At 45.8% G+C, this 18,512-nt stretch overlaps 2 protein-coding genes and 2 non-coding genes across 4 annotated transcripts; all 4 read left to right on the top strand.

Annotated features, from left to right (window-relative positions):
* Positions 1 to 1,635: 1,635 nt before the first annotated feature.
* rpl10 (ribosomal protein L10) lies at positions 1,636 to 5,435 on the top strand. Its single transcript, XM_063464828.2, has 6 exons — positions 1,636 to 1,722; positions 2,737 to 2,795; positions 3,534 to 3,641; positions 4,582 to 4,720; positions 4,804 to 4,966; positions 5,226 to 5,435. The coding sequence occupies exons 1-6, from the start codon at positions 1,700 to 1,702 to the stop codon at positions 5,379 to 5,381; spliced, it is 648 nt and encodes a 215-aa protein (XP_063320898.1). The 5' UTR covers positions 1,636 to 1,699; the 3' UTR covers positions 5,382 to 5,435.
* Positions 2,911 to 3,043, top strand: LOC134619624 (small nucleolar RNA SNORA70). The gene has a single exon (XR_010092029.1). It is a non-coding gene; the product is annotated as a small nucleolar RNA SNORA70 (small nucleolar RNA).
* Positions 5,019 to 5,151, top strand: LOC134619623 (small nucleolar RNA SNORA70). The gene has a single exon (XR_010092028.1). It is a non-coding gene; the product is annotated as a small nucleolar RNA SNORA70 (small nucleolar RNA).
* Positions 5,436 to 7,991: 2,556 nt separating the features above from the next.
* LOC134618659 (deoxyribonuclease gamma-like) lies at positions 7,992 to 13,962 on the top strand. Its single transcript, XM_063464152.1, has 10 exons — positions 7,992 to 8,060; positions 10,060 to 10,218; positions 11,750 to 11,838; positions 12,013 to 12,102; positions 12,185 to 12,297; positions 12,385 to 12,497; positions 12,582 to 12,739; positions 12,957 to 13,053; positions 13,214 to 13,362; positions 13,716 to 13,962. Exons 2-10 carry the CDS (start codon positions 10,069 to 10,071, stop codon positions 13,720 to 13,722), a joined length of 966 nt encoding a protein of 321 aa, XP_063320222.1. The 5' UTR covers positions 7,992 to 8,060; positions 10,060 to 10,068; the 3' UTR covers positions 13,723 to 13,962.
* The last annotated feature ends 4,550 nt before the right edge of the window (positions 13,963 to 18,512 follow it).

Here is an 18,512-nt window from a genome sequence, read left to right as displayed (position 1 = left end):
CACGCCTTTTCACTGTTGATACATGTAAATATATAATCTGTCTAGTTTTGTTAGTGCCGTGGATGTGATGTTGCACAGCTTCACTGGAAGTGAAAACAGTTATTCCACTCTGTAGGTAAGTCTGTGACCTGCTCACTGGGTGTGTTTACATTTAGATTTACTTCTGAATAAGTTTGAGATATTAACTGGAAATTTTTAACTTATGAATTGCAAGAAAACATTTGTTCAGTGGGAGAAAAGTAAGTGAAAAAGTCGTAAGCTGTAGTTACTGACACTGGAATGAATGCGTGTGAATGTGAGTGCCAGTGGTTGTCTGTGTTGACACACTGGCCACCTGTCCAGGGCTACCCTGCCTCTCGCCCTAACACAGCTGGGATAGGCCCCCATCCAGGTCTCTGGATCTCCCCAGACTGTGTGCTGCTAAAATGGTTCCCCAGACACTGAGGCTGTGCCTGGGGCCTACCCAGACAACTTGATGGCCCTAGCCAACTCTGGAACCCTGGAGGTCCTAAAACTAATGTAGCCTCCAGCCTGCCACGGACCCAGAGGCCACTCCAGTGGTCCCCCAACAGCCGCCCCAGCCTGCTGCGGATCCAGAGGCAGGCTGGGCCTGCCGCAGACCCGGAGGCTGCCACAGCCTGCCGTTGATGCAGTGGCTGCCCCAGAGGCCACCCCAGGCTGTCATGGATCCAGAGGCTGACTCAGGCTGCCGCAAACCTGGAGGCCGCCCCAGCCTGCTGCGGCCCCCAGAGGCCGCTCCAGTGGTGCCCCAACAGCCGCCCCAGGTTGCCACGGAGCCTTTGCTAATTTCATTTCTGTGCCAGCCTCAGACAGTATGGTTTCTGTTTCTGCCAGGTCTCCAGAAACCTGATCTGCGTGCTTCCCAGTTCTCCATGGCCGTGCCTTGTGTTTCCCAGCCAGCTTACTCAAAGCCAGTTCAAATACTAATAGTAGCAGAGTAACACTGTCAGACTTCCTTGAGACTGTTGCCCTGTATTTTGAATTTGATGGCAGCAACATTTGAGAAAAAGTTTGCTACTGTGTAGCATCTACTCTTCTTCTAACAAAAGTCAGCAAATGTCTGTGAACTGAGATCAGCTGCTTGACTTTTGGAAGAGGACCACACTAATACCAAGTCAGACAACAGGCTGTGTTCCTAAAAACATTATATTTTCTCTGAGCACAGATACATTTCTTGTATTTAATCCTAATGTAATGTATTCCTGGCCTCGGCCCATTTTAAATGAGTCTGGGCTCAGAGAAATTGGCGGCATTTACAGTATGTTCAACTAAATAAAATAATGTTTGAATTAAATGTAGCTAACCCGCCTCATTGACGTTGCATACAACTACACTTCCCAGCATTCACTTGGTGCTCGTTAACAGCCCTTAAATGAATTTTTCCAACTGTGTTTTTAAATAAAATCCATATAGTAATCATTTATTGTTGTAATAAAACTACGCTGAAGCAAAAATAACGCGTAGATGAATATAAAGATTTCCCTCATGAACCATTCTGTCCATATGACAAAGCGGAAGTGACGTCTTCTTCCTTTCCTCCATTAGGTGAGTGCGTGGTGAGGTCGCGTTTTCTTCGGCTCTCCATCATACCGGTTAATTTAAAGCTATTTTTTGACTTATCTTTGTCCAGATTAAGCTAAGTAACTTGTTTTTATTCGTTAATTTCCAGATTGCAACCATGGGCCGCCGACCAGCCCGCTGGTAAGTCATTTTCTGACCCCGTTTGAGCTAAGGGCCGAGCGAGTGTTTCAGAGGAAAATGGCAGCGGCTCCTGCTCGGCGCCATGTGCGCGGCGCTGGCCTGCCCCCGGGCCTGAGGAATAAGAATCAAAATAAGAATATGTGCTATAAAACCCGCTGTTTCTGTCGTCCTACACTGTGAACTCCATTTAAATGTTGTGTTCACAACGAGCGCCGTAAAGCAGTCCGTTCACGGGGCACGCTAGCACGGTGCGATAACAGTACAAGCTAAATGCTACTACTTTCAGCCCCAGCCAGAGTCTGTTTGAAGCCGTGAAGAGACTTAAAAGCTCCGAGTCACAGCTTATTGTGGTATTAAATAATCCCGTCACCAAATATTCTGACCCTGTTATAAGCCCGTGAAGGTCACCTGACTGTGAGTGCGCTCACTGCGCGGTTTCTTTTATAAATGAATTGTTGGTTTTGATTTAACGGCTGTATTACAGGAAATGTCCTGATCGTCGGTGTGACACGTTAGCCTGAAGGATCAGTGTGAATCGGTGTCAGCTGTGTTACTGACTCCGGGGTAGGAGCCGTGTGTTCTCCTGTTTGTCCAGGTTTAAAACACCTGCTGGGAGAAAACACTTTTATATTTAGCTGTTAGGTTTAAATAGACGTGGTTGAGGTCAGACACACTTTGTTTCTATGCTTCAAACAGGTTTTGCTGATGAACAATCGGATAAAAGAGATAATTGTCGTTTTTTGAAGAATACTTGGTTACAGCAGTCTCACAGGTCCAGGTCAGACATCACAGGATTAATGTGTATCTGAACAGACTCTGGCTGTTTTAGTTTTTCTGTCTCGTCTTTCCTGCTCTGACATCATAAATTCTGTGATTACAGTGAATCAGACGGTGTTACAGCTGCGTAGCCAGCATGTGATTCATGTGGTCCAGCGTGCTGGCTGAAGGGTTGTTAGATTGTCCACCTCTTACACAAAGATTCAGTGTTGGTGACGTGTGTGTTTCCTCTCACAGCTACAGGTACTGCAAGAACAAGCCGTACCCCAAGTCCCGCTTCTGCAGGGGTGTGCCCGGTACGTTCTCTCTCCATTTTTCCTGTTTCAGTCTGTAACACTTCAGCTGGACCATGTTCAGGTGACATCACGGTCACCCCCTGGACTGAACTGTCACAGTGGGCTGCTGTGAGTCCTGCAGCTTATTAAGCCGACCGGTCTCGCTGCGGTGCGGTTCTGGTGTGCAAAGGCTGCAGACACTGACTCTTTGGTTGTGTATGTCCTCAGCTGGGAGGTGCTGAGTGCTTTAAGGGACCACTGAGACAAAATGCTGCTGTGTGGCTCACAATTACTTAGTTGGTCATCACTGTTTCCTTTTTAAAGCTGCTTTTCCATTGGTACCTACTCAGATCGGCTCAGTGTGGTTTTTCAATTAGGTCATAGTAGTAGCAGTTACTATAAAGGTACCTTTATAGTAACTGCTTGGCCCGGGTTTCAAACGATCCGAGCAGGCACTAAAATATGATGTCATCAGACTGCAGGCCACAGATTGGCTGGTCAGTAGCATCACGAGGGCGTCTCGTTCCCCGAGTCTGACGACGTGCCGCAGGCCGAGCAGCAGGTACGTTCTCCACGTCCAGCTTTGTTGGAGTGTTTGTGTCACACGTTTATTCGGGACGTGTTGCTATGACGACAGCCGCGCGTTAGGTGACTCCAGTCGATCCGAGTAGGCGCTGATGGAAAAGGCCATAAGTTGGTCTCGCTGATGCAAACGTGTGAGTTTCAGTGTTCTTATCCTTCCTTTTCTGTTCTCATCAGACCCCAAGATCAGGATCTTTGACCTGGGCAGGAAGAAGGCCAAGGTGGACGAGTTCCCCCTGTGCGGCCACATGGTCTCTGATGAGTACGAGCAGCTGTCATCAGAAGGTGAGGAGACCAGGAGCCATGACTAACACACCTGTTGGTAACGTGTGTGCTTCTTTGTGGGAGCACACTTTGGCCTGTGAGTGCAGTTTACTGATAAAGACAGTGAGACGATGGCCTCTGTGGTTAAAAGACCAGGTTGCTTTAAACGTTTTGTTAGAGGTGAAAAAGTCTGCAGGTTTGTTACTCAGAAGAAAAGAGGACAGCTGAATGAGCCAGCCTCGTTTTCCAGTTTAGATCACTGGCTGTTCCCAGTGTTTGTTGTTGGGGGGGGGGGGGGGGGGGGGGGGGGGGGGGGGGGTCACTGATTACTACTGTGGTAAACTACTATTGTATAGCTGTGAGATGTTTGTAACCTAATATAACAGCTTGTATATTAAATATAAAAACTATTCTAGTATACAGCACACACTCTCTCTGCAAGCTTTAAAGCTGCCCCATAAAGACTCGTGTATATGAGGAATGAGCCAGTTAAACTGGGCCACAGCTGCTTACTGGCACCAGGAACGTTAAACTGGGCTCATCACAGGTTCAGTGCATTAGGCAGTTAGACTTGGTGCTAATGTGTGACTCGTCTGCTGTATCACAGAGGCTAACAGGAGGAAGGCTGCTCAGCCATGCCCTGAGCACGTTACTCAGTAAGGAAGCATGCACTGCTGCCTGCATGAGTACATTACTGTTAGAGGATGCACTGAGCCTGGTAGCTGCAGTGTTGGGTCTTAGGGGAAATAAAGGTGGCTGTGGTTCCAGGTTAGAACAGTAAAGTCTGAGTCCTGGGTTCAGAGAGACGTCAGAGCACAGCTCTCACTGGTGTGATGACCTCAGTAAACCCCTCCTCCTCAGTTTGTCTGGCTCGTGTTAATGCTGCAGTCAGTCAGGGTTGTTGGCAAACACAAACAGCGGTGCCTCTAACTTCATGCATGTTGTGCTCCAACCCCTGTAGCTCTGGAAGCTGCCCGTATCTGTGCTAACAAGTACATGGTGAAGACCTGCGGTAAGGATGGTTTCCACATCCGCATGCGTCTGCACCCCTTCCACGTCATCCGCATCAACAAAATGTTGTCCTGTGCTGGAGCTGACAGGTGAGAGGCTGACTGACCCGTAGCCCTGCTGCACTGAGCGCAGTCTGGCTCATCCTGTAACCCTCTTGTTTTGTGTCGGGCAGGCTCCAGACTGGAATGCGTGGTGCTTTTGGTAAACCCCAGGGCACCGTGGCCCGCGTGCACATCGGTCAGGTGATCATGTCCGTGCGTACCAAGGCCCAAAACAAGGAGCACGTGGTGGAGGCTCTGCGCAGAGCCAAGTTCAAGTTCCCTGGTCGTCAGAAGGTAAACGCTTCCAAAGCTCCTGCTGTAATAAATGTAAAGTGACGTGAGTCCTCTGCAGCTTATTAAGCCGACCGGTCTCGCTGCGGTGCGATTCTGGTGTGCAAAGGCTGCAGACACTGACTCTTTGGTTGTGTATGTCCTCAGCTGGGAGGTGCTGAGTGCTTTAAGGGACCACTGAGACAAAATGTGTCTTCATCAGGGGCTTAGTGTAAGTAAGTGTACTGAAAGGTTGAACCCATGTCTGTGCTCTCGCCCTCAGATCCACATTTCCAAGAAGTACGGCTTCACCAAGTTCAACGCCTGTGACTTTGATGACATGATGGCCGAGAAGCGTCTGATTCCTGATGGCTGTGGGGTCAAATACATCCCCAACAGAGGCCCTCTGGCCCGCTGGAAGGCCCTGCACGCCGTCTGAGGCTGCTCTCTGTGCCCACATAACCAATAAAGATGGCTTTGATTACAAAAGTGATGAGGTCGTGGCTTTGTCTTCATTGAACATGAAATCGCACATCAAGTCTGGGGAGGTTTTCTAACATGGTGTCCAGTTGCACTGGAGACTGGACACATTAATCTTACCACAGGTGTTACGAGTTATACTGAAGTGTGTGTGAGATGTGTCTATAACGGTCGGGCTGCATACAGTCCTACACTAACAGCTGATAGTCTCCTTCATGGGGCTGAAAGTTGGATTCAACCTTTAATTCTGTTAATTTACAGCTGAGGAAACACTGAACACGCTTTGGACTGTAAAGGTAACACGCTGAAAGCCTCGTCTGCTCTGTGCTGTCACACATGACATGAACAGGTATCCACATTCATTTATACTAAACACAGGTGATGTTACCTTTTCTGACAGGTAACAGTCACGTGGAGCTGCAGCTGGACTGTAAACACCAGTTTAACCAAAATAAGAACAAAGTTGTAACATTAAAGAACAGCGGCTCAGTAGGATGAGTGCTCTGCAGTGATCAGACCTGTGACGTGGCCACGCCCTCAGCTCAGTTTGACTTGTTGCTGCGTTTCAGGTAAAGAGTTTTAAATGAACTTGCGTCTGTGTTCTTATTATTGACGAGCTGCTGAAGCATCGGGAACAGCGGACCGCTAACTGTGTTGGCAAATCAGGATTAGAAGATGCTCAAACACATTATTGCTGCCATCGCTGTGGTTATTTTAGGGGTGTAATGTCCAGGAGGTAGAGCTACTGTTTCTGTTTTTAAGGAGACCAAATGAAGGTCCTGGTTCAGCGTCTGCAGCTCCCACCATAGCACCAGCTTTACTGCTGTATGTAGTTCAGTGCTCACTGTTGCGCTTCTCGTGGGACATTTCTGTGAAAACCAGTTTTTCAGCACGTTTGGAGTCCGTTTGTTTTCATCCATCTGTTTGGCAGCGGTGTGCATGCTTCACTCAGGCCGACCTGTCTGCTGGAGACAGGAGGACAGTCTGCAGGTTCTCCTGTGTTTTCCTGGCTGGCTTCCTCCCACGGTCCAGAGACATCTGTTAGTGGGTGGGGCTAACTGGTGATTCTAGATTTCCTGTTGGAATCACTGGCTGTGCAAAAACAACCAACCTTTGTCACATACACAACCCTACAGAGTACAGCATGTAGTGCTTGTGTCCGAGCTGCGCCGTTCCAGGTCCTGGTTTTTAGCATGGGGGGGGTCTGGCATGGACCCTACTGGATACTGGGTGGACACGGCTCCACTTCCTTCCACTGCACAAGTTTCTCATCGGTGGAACCAGTGGGCTGGAGTATCTGTGTCTATGTGCAATTTGTTTTGTTAGTGCATAAACAGGAGTCCTCGTTATTATCCACGTTCACTCTGGGGAAAATCCAGTGACTGGTCTGGATTCCAGTGTGTGCTGATTTTACAAACTTTCATCACAGGCGTCCTGCAGACCCACTGAGGCAGCAACAGAGCCCACCAGGAACAGCACTGGTGCAAGAAGATTACAAAGAAATGAAATGTAGTATGAAAGTTTGGACACTTCATTGCATTCAAGTGATGGCTGGTTTCACCTGTGTCTTTGTATGCCACAGCGTAGCTTGTGCCAGGTGTTGGACACTGGCTGTGTGTCAGTACCAGAGACACAGTTCACAGGTCCGGACTTCCCAAGTGGGAGGACACGTGTGATTATTCCACAGCTGGAACGGCAGCGCTCTTGATGACATCACAGCTCACATGGTCTCAACCCCACTGTGTTTTTACTGCCACCTCCTCCGTTAATTTCACAGATGAATACAAAACTATTTCCGATGATACGCCTCAGTACTAGATTTCTTTTTTAAAGTGTTTTAAGCTCTTTGACTAAATGTATGTTTTTTAAGGACCACTGATGTGAAACTGGTTCGTTCATCAGTTTCCGTTGCCGTGCGTGCACCACCATGCTGAAATAAATACAGAATAAGCACCGTGTAACGTTTTAATAACATGTGCGTGCATGTCGAGGACCTACAGCAGCTGTAATCTCCTCCATGCTCCTGAAGATGGCAGTGACATTACTGAGGAGCTCGCCTACCTGTGCGACCTGTGGAGGCTCCAGGTGTCATCCCAGATTCCCAGCAGGGACACTGATCCGAGTTAGAGACGCTGAGGAGTGAACCACGTCAGGCGCCTCCACCTGTAAAGCTGTTCCTGTTTCAGGTTCCTCAGTGTTGCCCCCTGCTGTTAACTTTCTGCTAACTGAGCAGATCAAAAAGTCTTCTTTGAGTGTTTTGGAGCAGTGTACACGTCTTTAACCTGCAGGCTGTCTTAAACTTCTCACACCTGATCTGTTCATCTGTGGGCCCGTGGACTGTTTCACTTGCCTTTTGCCTCGTCACAGTAAATACTTAAGTCATATATGTGTAACCAGGCAGGTTTGTGGTGTTTTTGGTTTTTACTTTGAAGTATTCAAATGTCTGCAGTGATTTTCCTGATAAAGACTTGATCTCTGACAAACAGAAGAAAGTTTTTCACAGCAGCAGATCTCCTGCTGCTTCCCCCTTGTAGTCCCTCCTACAGGAAACAGAGTGGCGGGGGTAGCTTTGAGTTTCAGTCGAGAGACGGGAGCAAGAAGCGAACACACCCTACAAGTCCAAGAAGTCCCAGAGCTGGTAAGCTGTAGTTTGACGACCCACAGAAGGAGCGAGCCCAGGAAAAGCCGTCTCAGTGGAGCGTGTGACCTGTAATCTGCTGCTGTGTGTTTATGACTACAGAGCTGCACAGAGCTGCACTCTCCTACACGCTCAGCTGTGTGTCCGGGTTAAAGACCTGACAGCTGGAGCTCACATTACAGCAGCTGATACAGCCTGCTACACACACGCTGTAGTTTCATGTGTTGTGCTGAAAGTAGGAGTGTAACAGCTTTAGAGCTAACAGAGCTGAACTAGAGTCATGTTTCCCATGACATCAGGATCATTCCTGCGATGGTCACTGCTCCGTGTTTTCTGTTTGATTTTAGGATGTTATCGTCTTGTTTTATGGAGTTTCGCTTCTTGTTTTCCACGTTAGTTTCAGATGTGTGCCGTGGGTTTTCCACGTTTACTTATGTGTGTCCTGTTTCATACTGACCGGACTGTTGTGTTTGTTTGTTTTCCTTCATATTTCTCCGGTTTGGGTTTCTGGACATTGTTCTCCAGGCCATGAAAATCATAATCAATCAGAATGCTTCATTAATCCCTGAGGAAATGATGTGGTTACAGTCGCTGCAGGACACTAAGAACAGTGACAAACTGTCAGGTACTCATCGGTCCACAGATGTTTGCCCTCCTGATGTGATTGCACTCATTAATGCAAAACATCTGTGGCTGAGGGGGGACCTTGGACAGACCTGGACTTGTTTGGTTTCCTGAAGACGTGTCAGCTCTCATCTTCAGCTCTAAGAACCCGAGTGGATTTGTCCCTTAAGAGGACCCACTGCTGATCATGTGCATCATCACGTGAGCCAAAGTGTGAATATGGGTGTGGGTCATCATCAGCAGGGGTTTCAGGTGAAACCATCATGACCAACAGACTGAAAGCTAACTGACTATGTCATTTTGTCTGAAAGTAAATATGAGTGGACTTTATTAATGAACACACTATTAGTTATTTATGTGAGAACATTTTTAAGGAGCTGAAATGGTAACAAATTTAAGAAACAGAGGACATGGAGCAAACATCATCTCTGTGGGCAACAAGTGTTTACATGTGGACAGGTTTTATACATACACACCATTTAACTCAGTTTGACCCTTTTTATGCTAGTGGGTTTTAAATAGATAATGATGCAGGGCAGCATGGTGGTGCCGGGGTTAGCACTGTTGCCTCACCAGCAGAAGGCCCTGGATGGCAGTCCATCATCTCACCGAGGTCTGTGTGTTCCAGCTGTGCCTTCCTGGGTTCCCTCTGGCTCCCTCAGTCCAAAGACATGCAGCTTTAGCTTAACTGGAGACTGTAAATTGCCCATAGAGCGGGTAAATGTGAGCCTCTGCATTGGCCCTGTGACAGGGCGGTGACGTGATCAGGGTGGACCCCCCCTCCCAGGTCACCTGACCTTAGATAAGGGGAAGAACAAATATGTGGTTCATGTCTAAGATTTATACTAAACCTATCGTTGGTCGTCAGGAGGAATTGGAGAAGTGAATAATTTTAATTTCACAACAAACAGGAAGAAACAGGAAGTTTCACTGCTGAGTCAAACCACGAGACACAGGAATAATCACAGTTCATGTTTACGCACAAACAACAACAACAGCCATTAGATTTGTGCTGGTTTGCTGTTTACTTCTTTTTACCAATTAAAATCATTCAAATTAAAAACCTTTATTAGTTATACAACCCCAGCTCCAAAAATGTTGTTCCCAAATCAAACATGGAAAACACAGAGATGGTGAAACAGCATTAGAGGAAAATATTCTGGATTTGATGGCAGCAACAACAAACTCCCCTCTTCTTTGCACCATCAGAGATGCAGTGGTCTGTCTCCTCTTTAGTCCACGTCTCAGTTATGTCACATCAAAGCTTCCATCAAAAGTGTTTTTTAAACACCAAACAAAGCTGAATTTGTCCCGTAGCAGCCCTCAGCTCATGTGTTTCATCATGTTTCTCGATGGGGACTGTGCTTCCTTCCAGCTGTGGGCCATGAGTCTGTCTCTCCTCCTGCTGCTTGCCGTCCTCGTGGATGTGACCGATACTAAAGCTGCTTCAGACTTTAGGATCTGTGCCTTCAACACACAACACTTTGGTGAATCCAAGTCGAAGAAGAGTGACGTTATGGGGACTCTTGCCAGGGTAAGGTAAAAAGAAAGCCTGGGTAAGAGTGCTTGTGTTCTTGTATTTGGCTCAAACAGCTGAGGGACAGTGCCGTGGTTCTTTAGTGGACGATAGTCACTACATGGCTGTAGCTAGTGGGGACACTAATAAACTAACAGAATTACTCAGTGAATCAGTAAAAATGATTTGTTCAGAGAAACTTGTTTCCTGTTTGAAAATTTGTTCACCACATTGTGAAATTAACCAAAGCAACCAAACAAAGGCTATGAAGACACTTCCATGCAGTATCATTTAGCACCACAAGGTGGCGCAGAGTCAATGCCAGTGCGTTCCTTATGACTAGGGATGGGTATCATTTAGGTTTTATCCGATACCGGTGCCAAACCGGTACTTTTGAAACGGTGCCGGTGCTTAAACGGTGCTCAAACCGGTGCTCGAACCGGTGCTTAAAGAATGGAGAACACAAACTTTGTCCAAAAACCTCTCATGTTTTTATTTTTAGCAGTCTTTTTTTTTTATGGTGACTCCACCGTTGAAAATGGATGGAGATCTTTGACTGTAAATTTTGTCACTGCTCTATGAATTTCGTCCACTTTTTCTTTGGCCATTTTAGCCTTTTTTGCCAGGGTGAAGGGAGTATCTGCCATCAAACAAGAAGACAGCCGCATGTAACTACGATGGTGTTTGCTAGTTCACCTTACATGCATTAATGTAATAACGTGGCTAGCCTACTCAACAAAAATTACACACGAACAACATTAAGCTGCTCACGCAGAGAAGAACGGCTGCTGCTGCCATCATCATCCTCATCATTTCTGCTACACTGGCAGGGCTAGGGGCCAGGACTCTACTCTTCGGGTTCTTGGAGGATGTTGCTAACTCCAGGTCCGATAACAGGCACCACACCCGCAGTAGATGTGCTCAGTGTGAGGTCTCGCAGCAAGCTATCAAATACGGTGCATTTCTCGGCTTTTAAAAAAACTCTATGCGTCGCCAGGTGTTTCATCAGATTCGAGGTGTTACCTCCTTTGCACAGTATCACCTTAAAGCACTTGTTGCAGGCTGCTGAGTTTGCATCTTTTGCTGTGAAGTACAGCCAGACTTTTGACCGCTTCGCCTTGGGCATTTTTAATCTGTAGCTCTGCTCTAAAAGAACGTACGTACCTGGGCCCCGCCTACTATCCTTGGAAAGGTAAAATGATTGGCTAGAATCCAAAGTGTATGACATCTCAGGAAAATAAAGCACCGAAATGTGCGCTGCTTTGGTTACTCTGGTTACTACCGTTTATGTCAGAACCGGTGCTTACCGGTACCCATCCCTATTTATGACATCAGTCAGAGAGAACACGTTCTAATTTAGAGCAGTGGTCTGGGAAAAGGACAACCTGTTGGGAATATGGGGCAGGACCAAAAAGAACAAATATAACAAATATTTTTAGGGATGCAGGACATTTTTATTTTATTGCAGGTGACCAGTGGGACGAATAATGAGTGGCTCCTCTGTGTGTCCCACTCACCTTTTTATGGCTGTGCTGTGTCTCCATTTCAGATCATCACACGCTGTGATGTGTGTTTGCTCCAGGAAGTGAGAGACAGTAGAGGAAAAGCTTTACCACTGCTGCTCGACTCCCTGAAACGGTGATTATTCATTCACTTCCACACCCACCCACACACACACACACACACCCACACACACCCACAGACACATATTATTGCATCAGTTTGGAGGTGAGTGGTTTGGACTCTAAATGTTCAAACTTAGCGACTGACACATGCAGTGTCCCCGTCCCGTCTGTGCTGTTTCACCCTCAGGTTTGACACCAAGTATAAATATGAGACTGTGGCCAGCGAGAGACTGGGCAGGTCTGAGACGTACCAGGAGCAGTACGTGTTTGTGTACAGGTGAGCTACACCTCTGTGCAGAGGACGTCTAAGTGCAGATATAGTGACAGTGTCTGGCTTCACTGAACCTGAATGTGTGCAGGAGGGAGACGGTGAGGGTCATGGACCAGTATCAGTACCCTGATAATAAACCAGGAGACGTCGATGCTTTCTCCAGAGAGCCGTTTGTTGTCCGCTTCAGAGCGGACAGCACAGGTCGGTCCCCGATGCTTCCCTGTGACAGAATGGAAATATTGGTGCTGTTGGATGGATTCTCCCTCTAACCCTCATTTCCATCCTCAGCTATAAAGGAGTTTGTTCTCATACCTCAGCACACCACGCCCTCCAACACCACCAAGGAGCTCGATGCCCTCTATGATGTTCTACAGCATGTGAGAAACATGTGGAAAACTGAGGTAAAGACTATTTTGGCATTCATCAAACAGACAAGAAGTCAATACCACAGGTGTACATGGTGACCGCTGTGCTGTAATGGGCAGAATGTGATGCTTCTTGGAGACTTTAATGCGGGCTGTGGCTACCTCGCTAAGAAGAACAGGAAGAATGTGCGCCTAATCACAGACACGAGTCTTATTTGGCTCATCCGAGACGACACTGACACCACCGTGCGATCAACCACATCCTGCTCCTACGACAGGTAAATGCACAAAGCTTTGATTCAGGAGGGTTCCCAAGATTTTAGGATCCCTGGAACAAACAAAGTTTCCTTTGATAAAAAAGGTGCGTTGTTTTTGTTTACTGCAGCTGATATGCAATATGTAAATGTAAGCAGACTATAGCAGACTTAAATGTGACCGTGTGAATGAAATAACGGACATGAGTAAATGTGTGCTGCTCTCTGCTTGTGCCAACAGGATTGTTGTGAATGGGGAAACCTTTCACAGAGCCATCGTGCCTGCTTCAGCCAAACCGTTTAACTTTCAAGAGGAATACGGACTGACGGAGGAGCAGGTAACAGTCCACGCTCTGCATGTCTGTACCAGTGTGTGTGGACTGCACAGAAACACACACAGAGTGTGGTAAACACGGTGTGCTGTTATTTTGTTACTGAAACAGATCAAACCCTGTTCATTTGTTGACACTGGCTGTTCTTCCTGTGGTTTTTATTCAGGCGCTGGGTGTCAGTGACCATTACCCGGTGGAGGTCCTGCTAAAGGTCAAGGATTTCAGAGCCTTTCTTGGGGGCTCATCTATTACCAGTGGAAACCAGTTTATGACTTTATTTGTCCTAAGCCATGTTGCCTTTCAAATATTGACAAGGTAGTTAAATAATAAACCTCAAGGAGGAGATAGGTCTGTGTTATAGCCAAGTTCATGAACTGATGAGAACATGCGGAGCTGAACTTTCCAAATACCCCTGATGTTGGTCTGCAGGTTAAAAAAGATAAAATTACACAACTATTTACCTTCAACAATATGTCTTTGACTGCAGTGTACAATGGCCGAGCTGTGTGTGCATGCGTGACTTCAGATTTGTCAGATTTGCATTTTTCACCTGCTGTAAATATTTGTGAGTGTATTTATGGTGTAAAAATCATCTGAGGCCAGGTTTGTTTTCAGTGCAGACATATATGTAAACTTCATGTTTCACTGTTTTCTGTTTGTTTTTTCAGCCTTTAGTGCGACAGGACAGAAAGACGAGGAGTAAGACATGCAGCTCAGGGCTGCAGGCTCGATTCAAACGCAGGCCTAAACGCCATCATAACCTTTAGTGTGTTCCCAGGATGAGCAGGGGAGTTTCTAAATACGATCGAGGACACGCTAACCTCGTTTCCTTTCTTGTTTCTGTTTGTCGTGTTCTCTGATGGACAGCCAAATTGGACTTTTCTGCTCCTGCACCCACCATTAAACTATCATTGATTCCCATTATTGTGTCATGACCAGCTTCTTAAGATGTCTTGATGGACAGTTTGCAAATCGTCATGTGTCAGACTGGACACTGTGGACGACTGCTCTGTGGGCTTAGATCCTGCCTGTGTTCTTACATAGTGTCTGTGCAGCAGAAGACTGTTTGATGAATTCTGAGTGAGCAGTTTGAAACAGAGGTGCATAGCTTTGCTCTGCGTACAGAGAGCGTCTGTATGTGCTGCTGCTGCTCTGATCGTCCACACGTCGGCCACAGAGACAAAGTGAAAAAAGTGTGAAAACCTGAAAACTGTAACAGCTGTTCGCACTTTTCTTATTTGTTTGATCGTCTTTGATGTTTTCACACTTCCTGCTGAACTCTGCTCCTTTCCCAATCGATCAGTATTAGACAGACACAGCGTGTCATACACGCCGAGCACAACCCGAACAGACATGCTTCATTTTTCTTGCTTAATATACAAACAAAGCCTCCCAGTCTTTGTTTTATTGCAGCTACAGAGCTTGTTGTTTGTTACTCTGACATGAAAGTGTTGGCGCTACATGAATGTGAAGTCGTAACTCTGATAGACCCTCACCACCATGTTGTACTGAAGCACACACAGCACCTCACTCTCTCTCTAAATCACACGTGCAAAATAAAATGAATCAGCACCATGGAGGACCACAGCAATCCCAGGCTGTGGGAGCGTACACCACGATGCCTGTAAGCATGGAACAAAGGACAAGTGTGCACAAACCCACTGTGTGGGTCACCTCATCCTCAGTCTGTGTTACTTTACAGTGGAACAGCCACTCATATTACAGTAAGCACATATTATAAGAACAGTAGTAACTAGGGATGGGTATCGTTTAGGTTTTATCCGATACCGGTGCCAAACCGGTACTTTTGAAACGGTGCCGGTGCTTAAACGGTGCTCAAACCGGTGCTTAAAGAATGGAGAACACAAAATTGGTCCAAAAACCTCTCATGTTCAGCTGTTTTTTTGTAAAAAGATAACAATGTTAGCCTTTTCTTCAGCTATAGGGCATATATAGTATCACTCTTGGTTGGAAGCAGTGTTTAAACAATGGAAAAAACACAAACTTTGTCCAAAAACCTCTCATGTTTAGCTGTTTTTTTGTAAAAAGATAACAATGTTAGCCTTTTCTTCAGCTATAGGGCATATATGGTATCACTCTTGGCTGGAAGCAGTGTTTAAACAATGGAAAAAACACAAACTTTGTCCAAAAACCTCTCATGTTTAACTGTTTTCCACTTTTTCTTTGGTCATTTTAGCCTTTTTGGCCAGGGTGAAGGGAGTATCTGCCATCAAACAAGAAGACAGCCGCATGTAACTACGACGGTGTTTGCTAGTTCACCTTACATGCATTAATTTAATAACGTGGTTAGACTACTCAACGTAAATTACACACGAACAACATTAAGCTACTCACGCAGAGAAGAACGGCTGCTGCTGCCATCATCATCCGTCATCATTTCTGCTACACTGGCAGGGCTAGGGGCCAGGACTCTACACTTCGGGTTTTTGGGGGATGGTGCTAACTCCGGGTCCGATAACAGGCACCACACCCGCAGTAGATGTGCATGGTGTGAGGTCTCGCAGCAAGCTATCAAACACGGCGCATTTCTCGGCTTTAAAAAAAAACGCTATGCATCGCCAGGTGTTTCAAAGGATTTGAGGTGTTACCTCCTTTGACAGTAGCACAGTATCACCTTAAAGCACTTGTTGCAGGCTGCTGAGTTTGCATCTTTTGCTGTGAAGTACAGCCAGACTTTTGACCGCTTCGCCTTGGACATTTTTAATCTGTAGCTCTGCTCTAAAAGAACGTACGTACCTGGGCCCGCCTACTATCCTCGGAAACGTAAAATGATTGGCTAGAATTGGCTCAGGAAAAAAAAGCACCGAAATAAAGCACCGAAATGTGCGCTGCTTTTCGGTCTGGTTACTACCGTTTATGTCAGAACCGGTGCCATCATGGCACCGGACACCGGTACCCATCCCTAGTAGTAACAATGTTTCAGACTGTATCTTTTGGTCGTTGTACTCATCCTGCTCTCTTCTCTCTCTCCTCTTTTGAGCACCATTTTCCTCTTTGCTCGCTCAACATGAAATAAAATGCTGCTGTGCAGTTTAACTCTATAAGACAAAACTGTCGCATGGTTGACGTCAGCAGGTCTGCAGGGATTTTGCCAAATTCCCAGGCAAAATTCTTTGAGGATCTAATTGTTTGAGGACCAGGCAGCAAGTTCAGAAGGTACCAGTACTATATTTCCCAGCATGCATCTGTGCCATCACAGCTTTCCTGAATAGGTGTATACTTTCATCAGTGTAGTGTAAAATAAGTAAGGACAGATTTGAAAATAATCCTGATCAGAACAATGTGAACTGTAAAAACTATGACACAGAGCAGAACTCTTATGATGTGGTCACTTTACATTACACACTTATATTAACAGTGTTACGTCAGAGTCAGGCCTGGGAGTGCCCGGCTGACCTGTGGGACGTCGCCTGCGGCTGTAACTGTGACAGGACCAAAACATCACCGAGCATCGTTATACCCTCCAAGCCTGGAGCTGTAACATAGATATTACAGCTGTGTTGACCTTTGGAAATAAGAAATACTTTTTGTATTTCTGTTGGCGTAAACATTAGAAGATCAGAAGAAGAAGACATTTTGTGTGTCTGCTGCATGAGTTCGATATGTCCAGACTTTTGTATGGAGCTGAATGTCTCAAGTCAGATCAAAGGAAACGACCTTCATTTTTAAAATATCTGATTTATTTTTCTGCACATCAAACTGCTCTAAAGCAGTGCTGCACGCACGCATTGCACAATATCAGGGTTGCAATTCCGTGTTATTCAGCACTTATCAGAGGCCATAGTGCAAACTGTGTGTTGCAAGGATCAGATTTACTGTCAGTGATGCTTGTGTGTGGTGGCAGCGTGCCTGTGTTTGAGTTATCTGCTATTTGTGTCCTATTTGTCTTGTTTGCTCTTCTTCTGCTCTGTTTATTCTGGTATGCAATCCTAACGGCGTTATCTGTGACAGAAACAGAAGCACACAGATAACAGAAACAAACCTTCACACTCACATTTGGAAAATCTGCAGGTTTGTCTTTTTTCACTTTGTAAATCGTGTGTCAGCCAGTTCAGTATTTCCTGATTCACTGAAACCATGTGTCCTCGAAGATTCAAGATTCAAAGATTCAAGCGTTTATTGTCACGTGTACAAAGAAAAGCATTTCTCTGTGCAACGAAAGTCTTTCTCTGCTGTCCACACACAGAATATGTACAAATAGATCAAATTTAAAAAAGCATAAATAAATACAATACAATAAAACTGAGGTAGATATCAATTTTTCTACTTTGTGCAGACAATCAAACAGCATGAAGAGTAGTTTAGCTGTTGGCCATAAAATAAAAACACAGCTTCTTTAGTGGAAACAGTATTTTATGGAGCCCATCAGCAAAAAGGGAGTTTGGGCATCGTGAGCAGACTGATGTCAGCATCAGCGGGGAAAGTGACTGAGGTGGGATGCTTGCTGTGTTTTTGAGCTCACGAACACCCTGAGCTCTGTGAAACATTGTAAGTTTAATAAATCAGAAGATAATGTTGCGAGTTTATTACGCAGTTTCAGTTCTGAAATAAATGACTTTTTGAAGCTACACTGAGCCAAGTGTCATTGTGAAGCGAGATCGATCAACTGCAGATCAGACAACAAACGACGGAGGCTCCAGAAAAGTGCAATCAAACGATGAGTTTATTAGCACAGGAGAAGACATATCACCATATGTCTTCTGACAAAAATACATGTCGAGAACACTTTTAAAGCAATGGGGTATCCGCCCCCCCATGGCGTCAACACAAGTCAAAAGTTCATCGTGTACAGTCAATGGTATATCTTGTACATCTTCAATAGCTATAAACAGACATATAACTTCTCTTTTCTGCAACACCTTCCATGCAAAGTCATAGTCTTAAGCCTTCAGAGTGTCTGAGGGCTGGTTATCGCCTCCAGTCATCTGTTACCAAGTAGGTAAAAGGGCAGCCGGTTACAAAAAGGTCAAAGACACTTGGGCCTTCGCTCAGGCCTGTTGCTAGATTTATGTATTGTAAGCATGCATGCAATCAACCTGCTATGTTCTCATCTTCCCTCAACATGTATCACCTGGACATCGCGCCAGTGAAGCTTGCAACCCTCCTGGATGGAACATCAACTCTAAACAAGCACAGATAAGCAATGTGTACAAACTAAACTAAACCTGTGAATAGAAAGGTCAATATGGTGACAAACATCTTCAATATAAACCCTGTAAGAAATATCACTGATAAAATAATGCTGTAAAACATGCAGTTATCCTAAGGCAGATTATATGGCAGAGATAAAAGAATTTCTGAATCCCAACAATTGTTACACAGACCTGTCGGTCTATCCTTCAGGCCTGGGCCCTCTACCACATAGACCACATGAAAAATGACTAAATCCTGTTTTGCATGGTTGGATCTGAACAAGGTTCCAGGTCGAGCTTCAACATGCAACA

The sequence above is a fragment of the Pelmatolapia mariae genome, linkage group LG20 (genome assembly GCF_036321145.2).
Source record: "Pelmatolapia mariae isolate MD_Pm_ZW linkage group LG20, Pm_UMD_F_2, whole genome shotgun sequence".
NCBI lineage: Eukaryota > Metazoa > Chordata > Actinopteri > Cichliformes > Cichlidae > Pelmatolapia > Pelmatolapia mariae.
The sequence above is the reverse complement of the archived record's forward strand: the minus strand, read 5'-3'. Positions and strand labels throughout refer to the sequence as shown.

Bases quoted from the DNA above. Each gene is read 5' to 3' on its own strand.
- rpl10 (XM_063464828.2), top strand. From the start codon at position 1,700: ATGGGCCGCCGACCAGCCCGCTG. The intron at 4,721-4,803 runs GTGAGAGGCTGA...TGTGTCGGGCAG, and splicing joins TCCTGTGCTGGAGCTGACAG to GCTCCAGACTGGAATGCGTG. The intron at 4,967-5,225 runs GTAAACGCTTCC...TCTCGCCCTCAG, and splicing joins AGTTCCCTGGTCGTCAGAAG to ATCCACATTTCCAAGAAGTA.
- LOC134618659 (XM_063464152.1), top strand. From the start codon at position 10,069: ATGAGTCTGTCTCTCCTCCTGCTGCTTGCCGTCCTCGTGGATGTGACC. The intron at 12,498-12,581 runs GTAAAGACTATT...TGTAATGGGCAG, and splicing joins GAAACATGTGGAAAACTGAG to AATGTGATGCTTCTTGGAGA. The intron at 13,054-13,213 runs GTAACAGTCCAC...GTTTTTATTCAG, and splicing joins ACGGACTGACGGAGGAGCAG to GCGCTGGGTGTCAGTGACCA.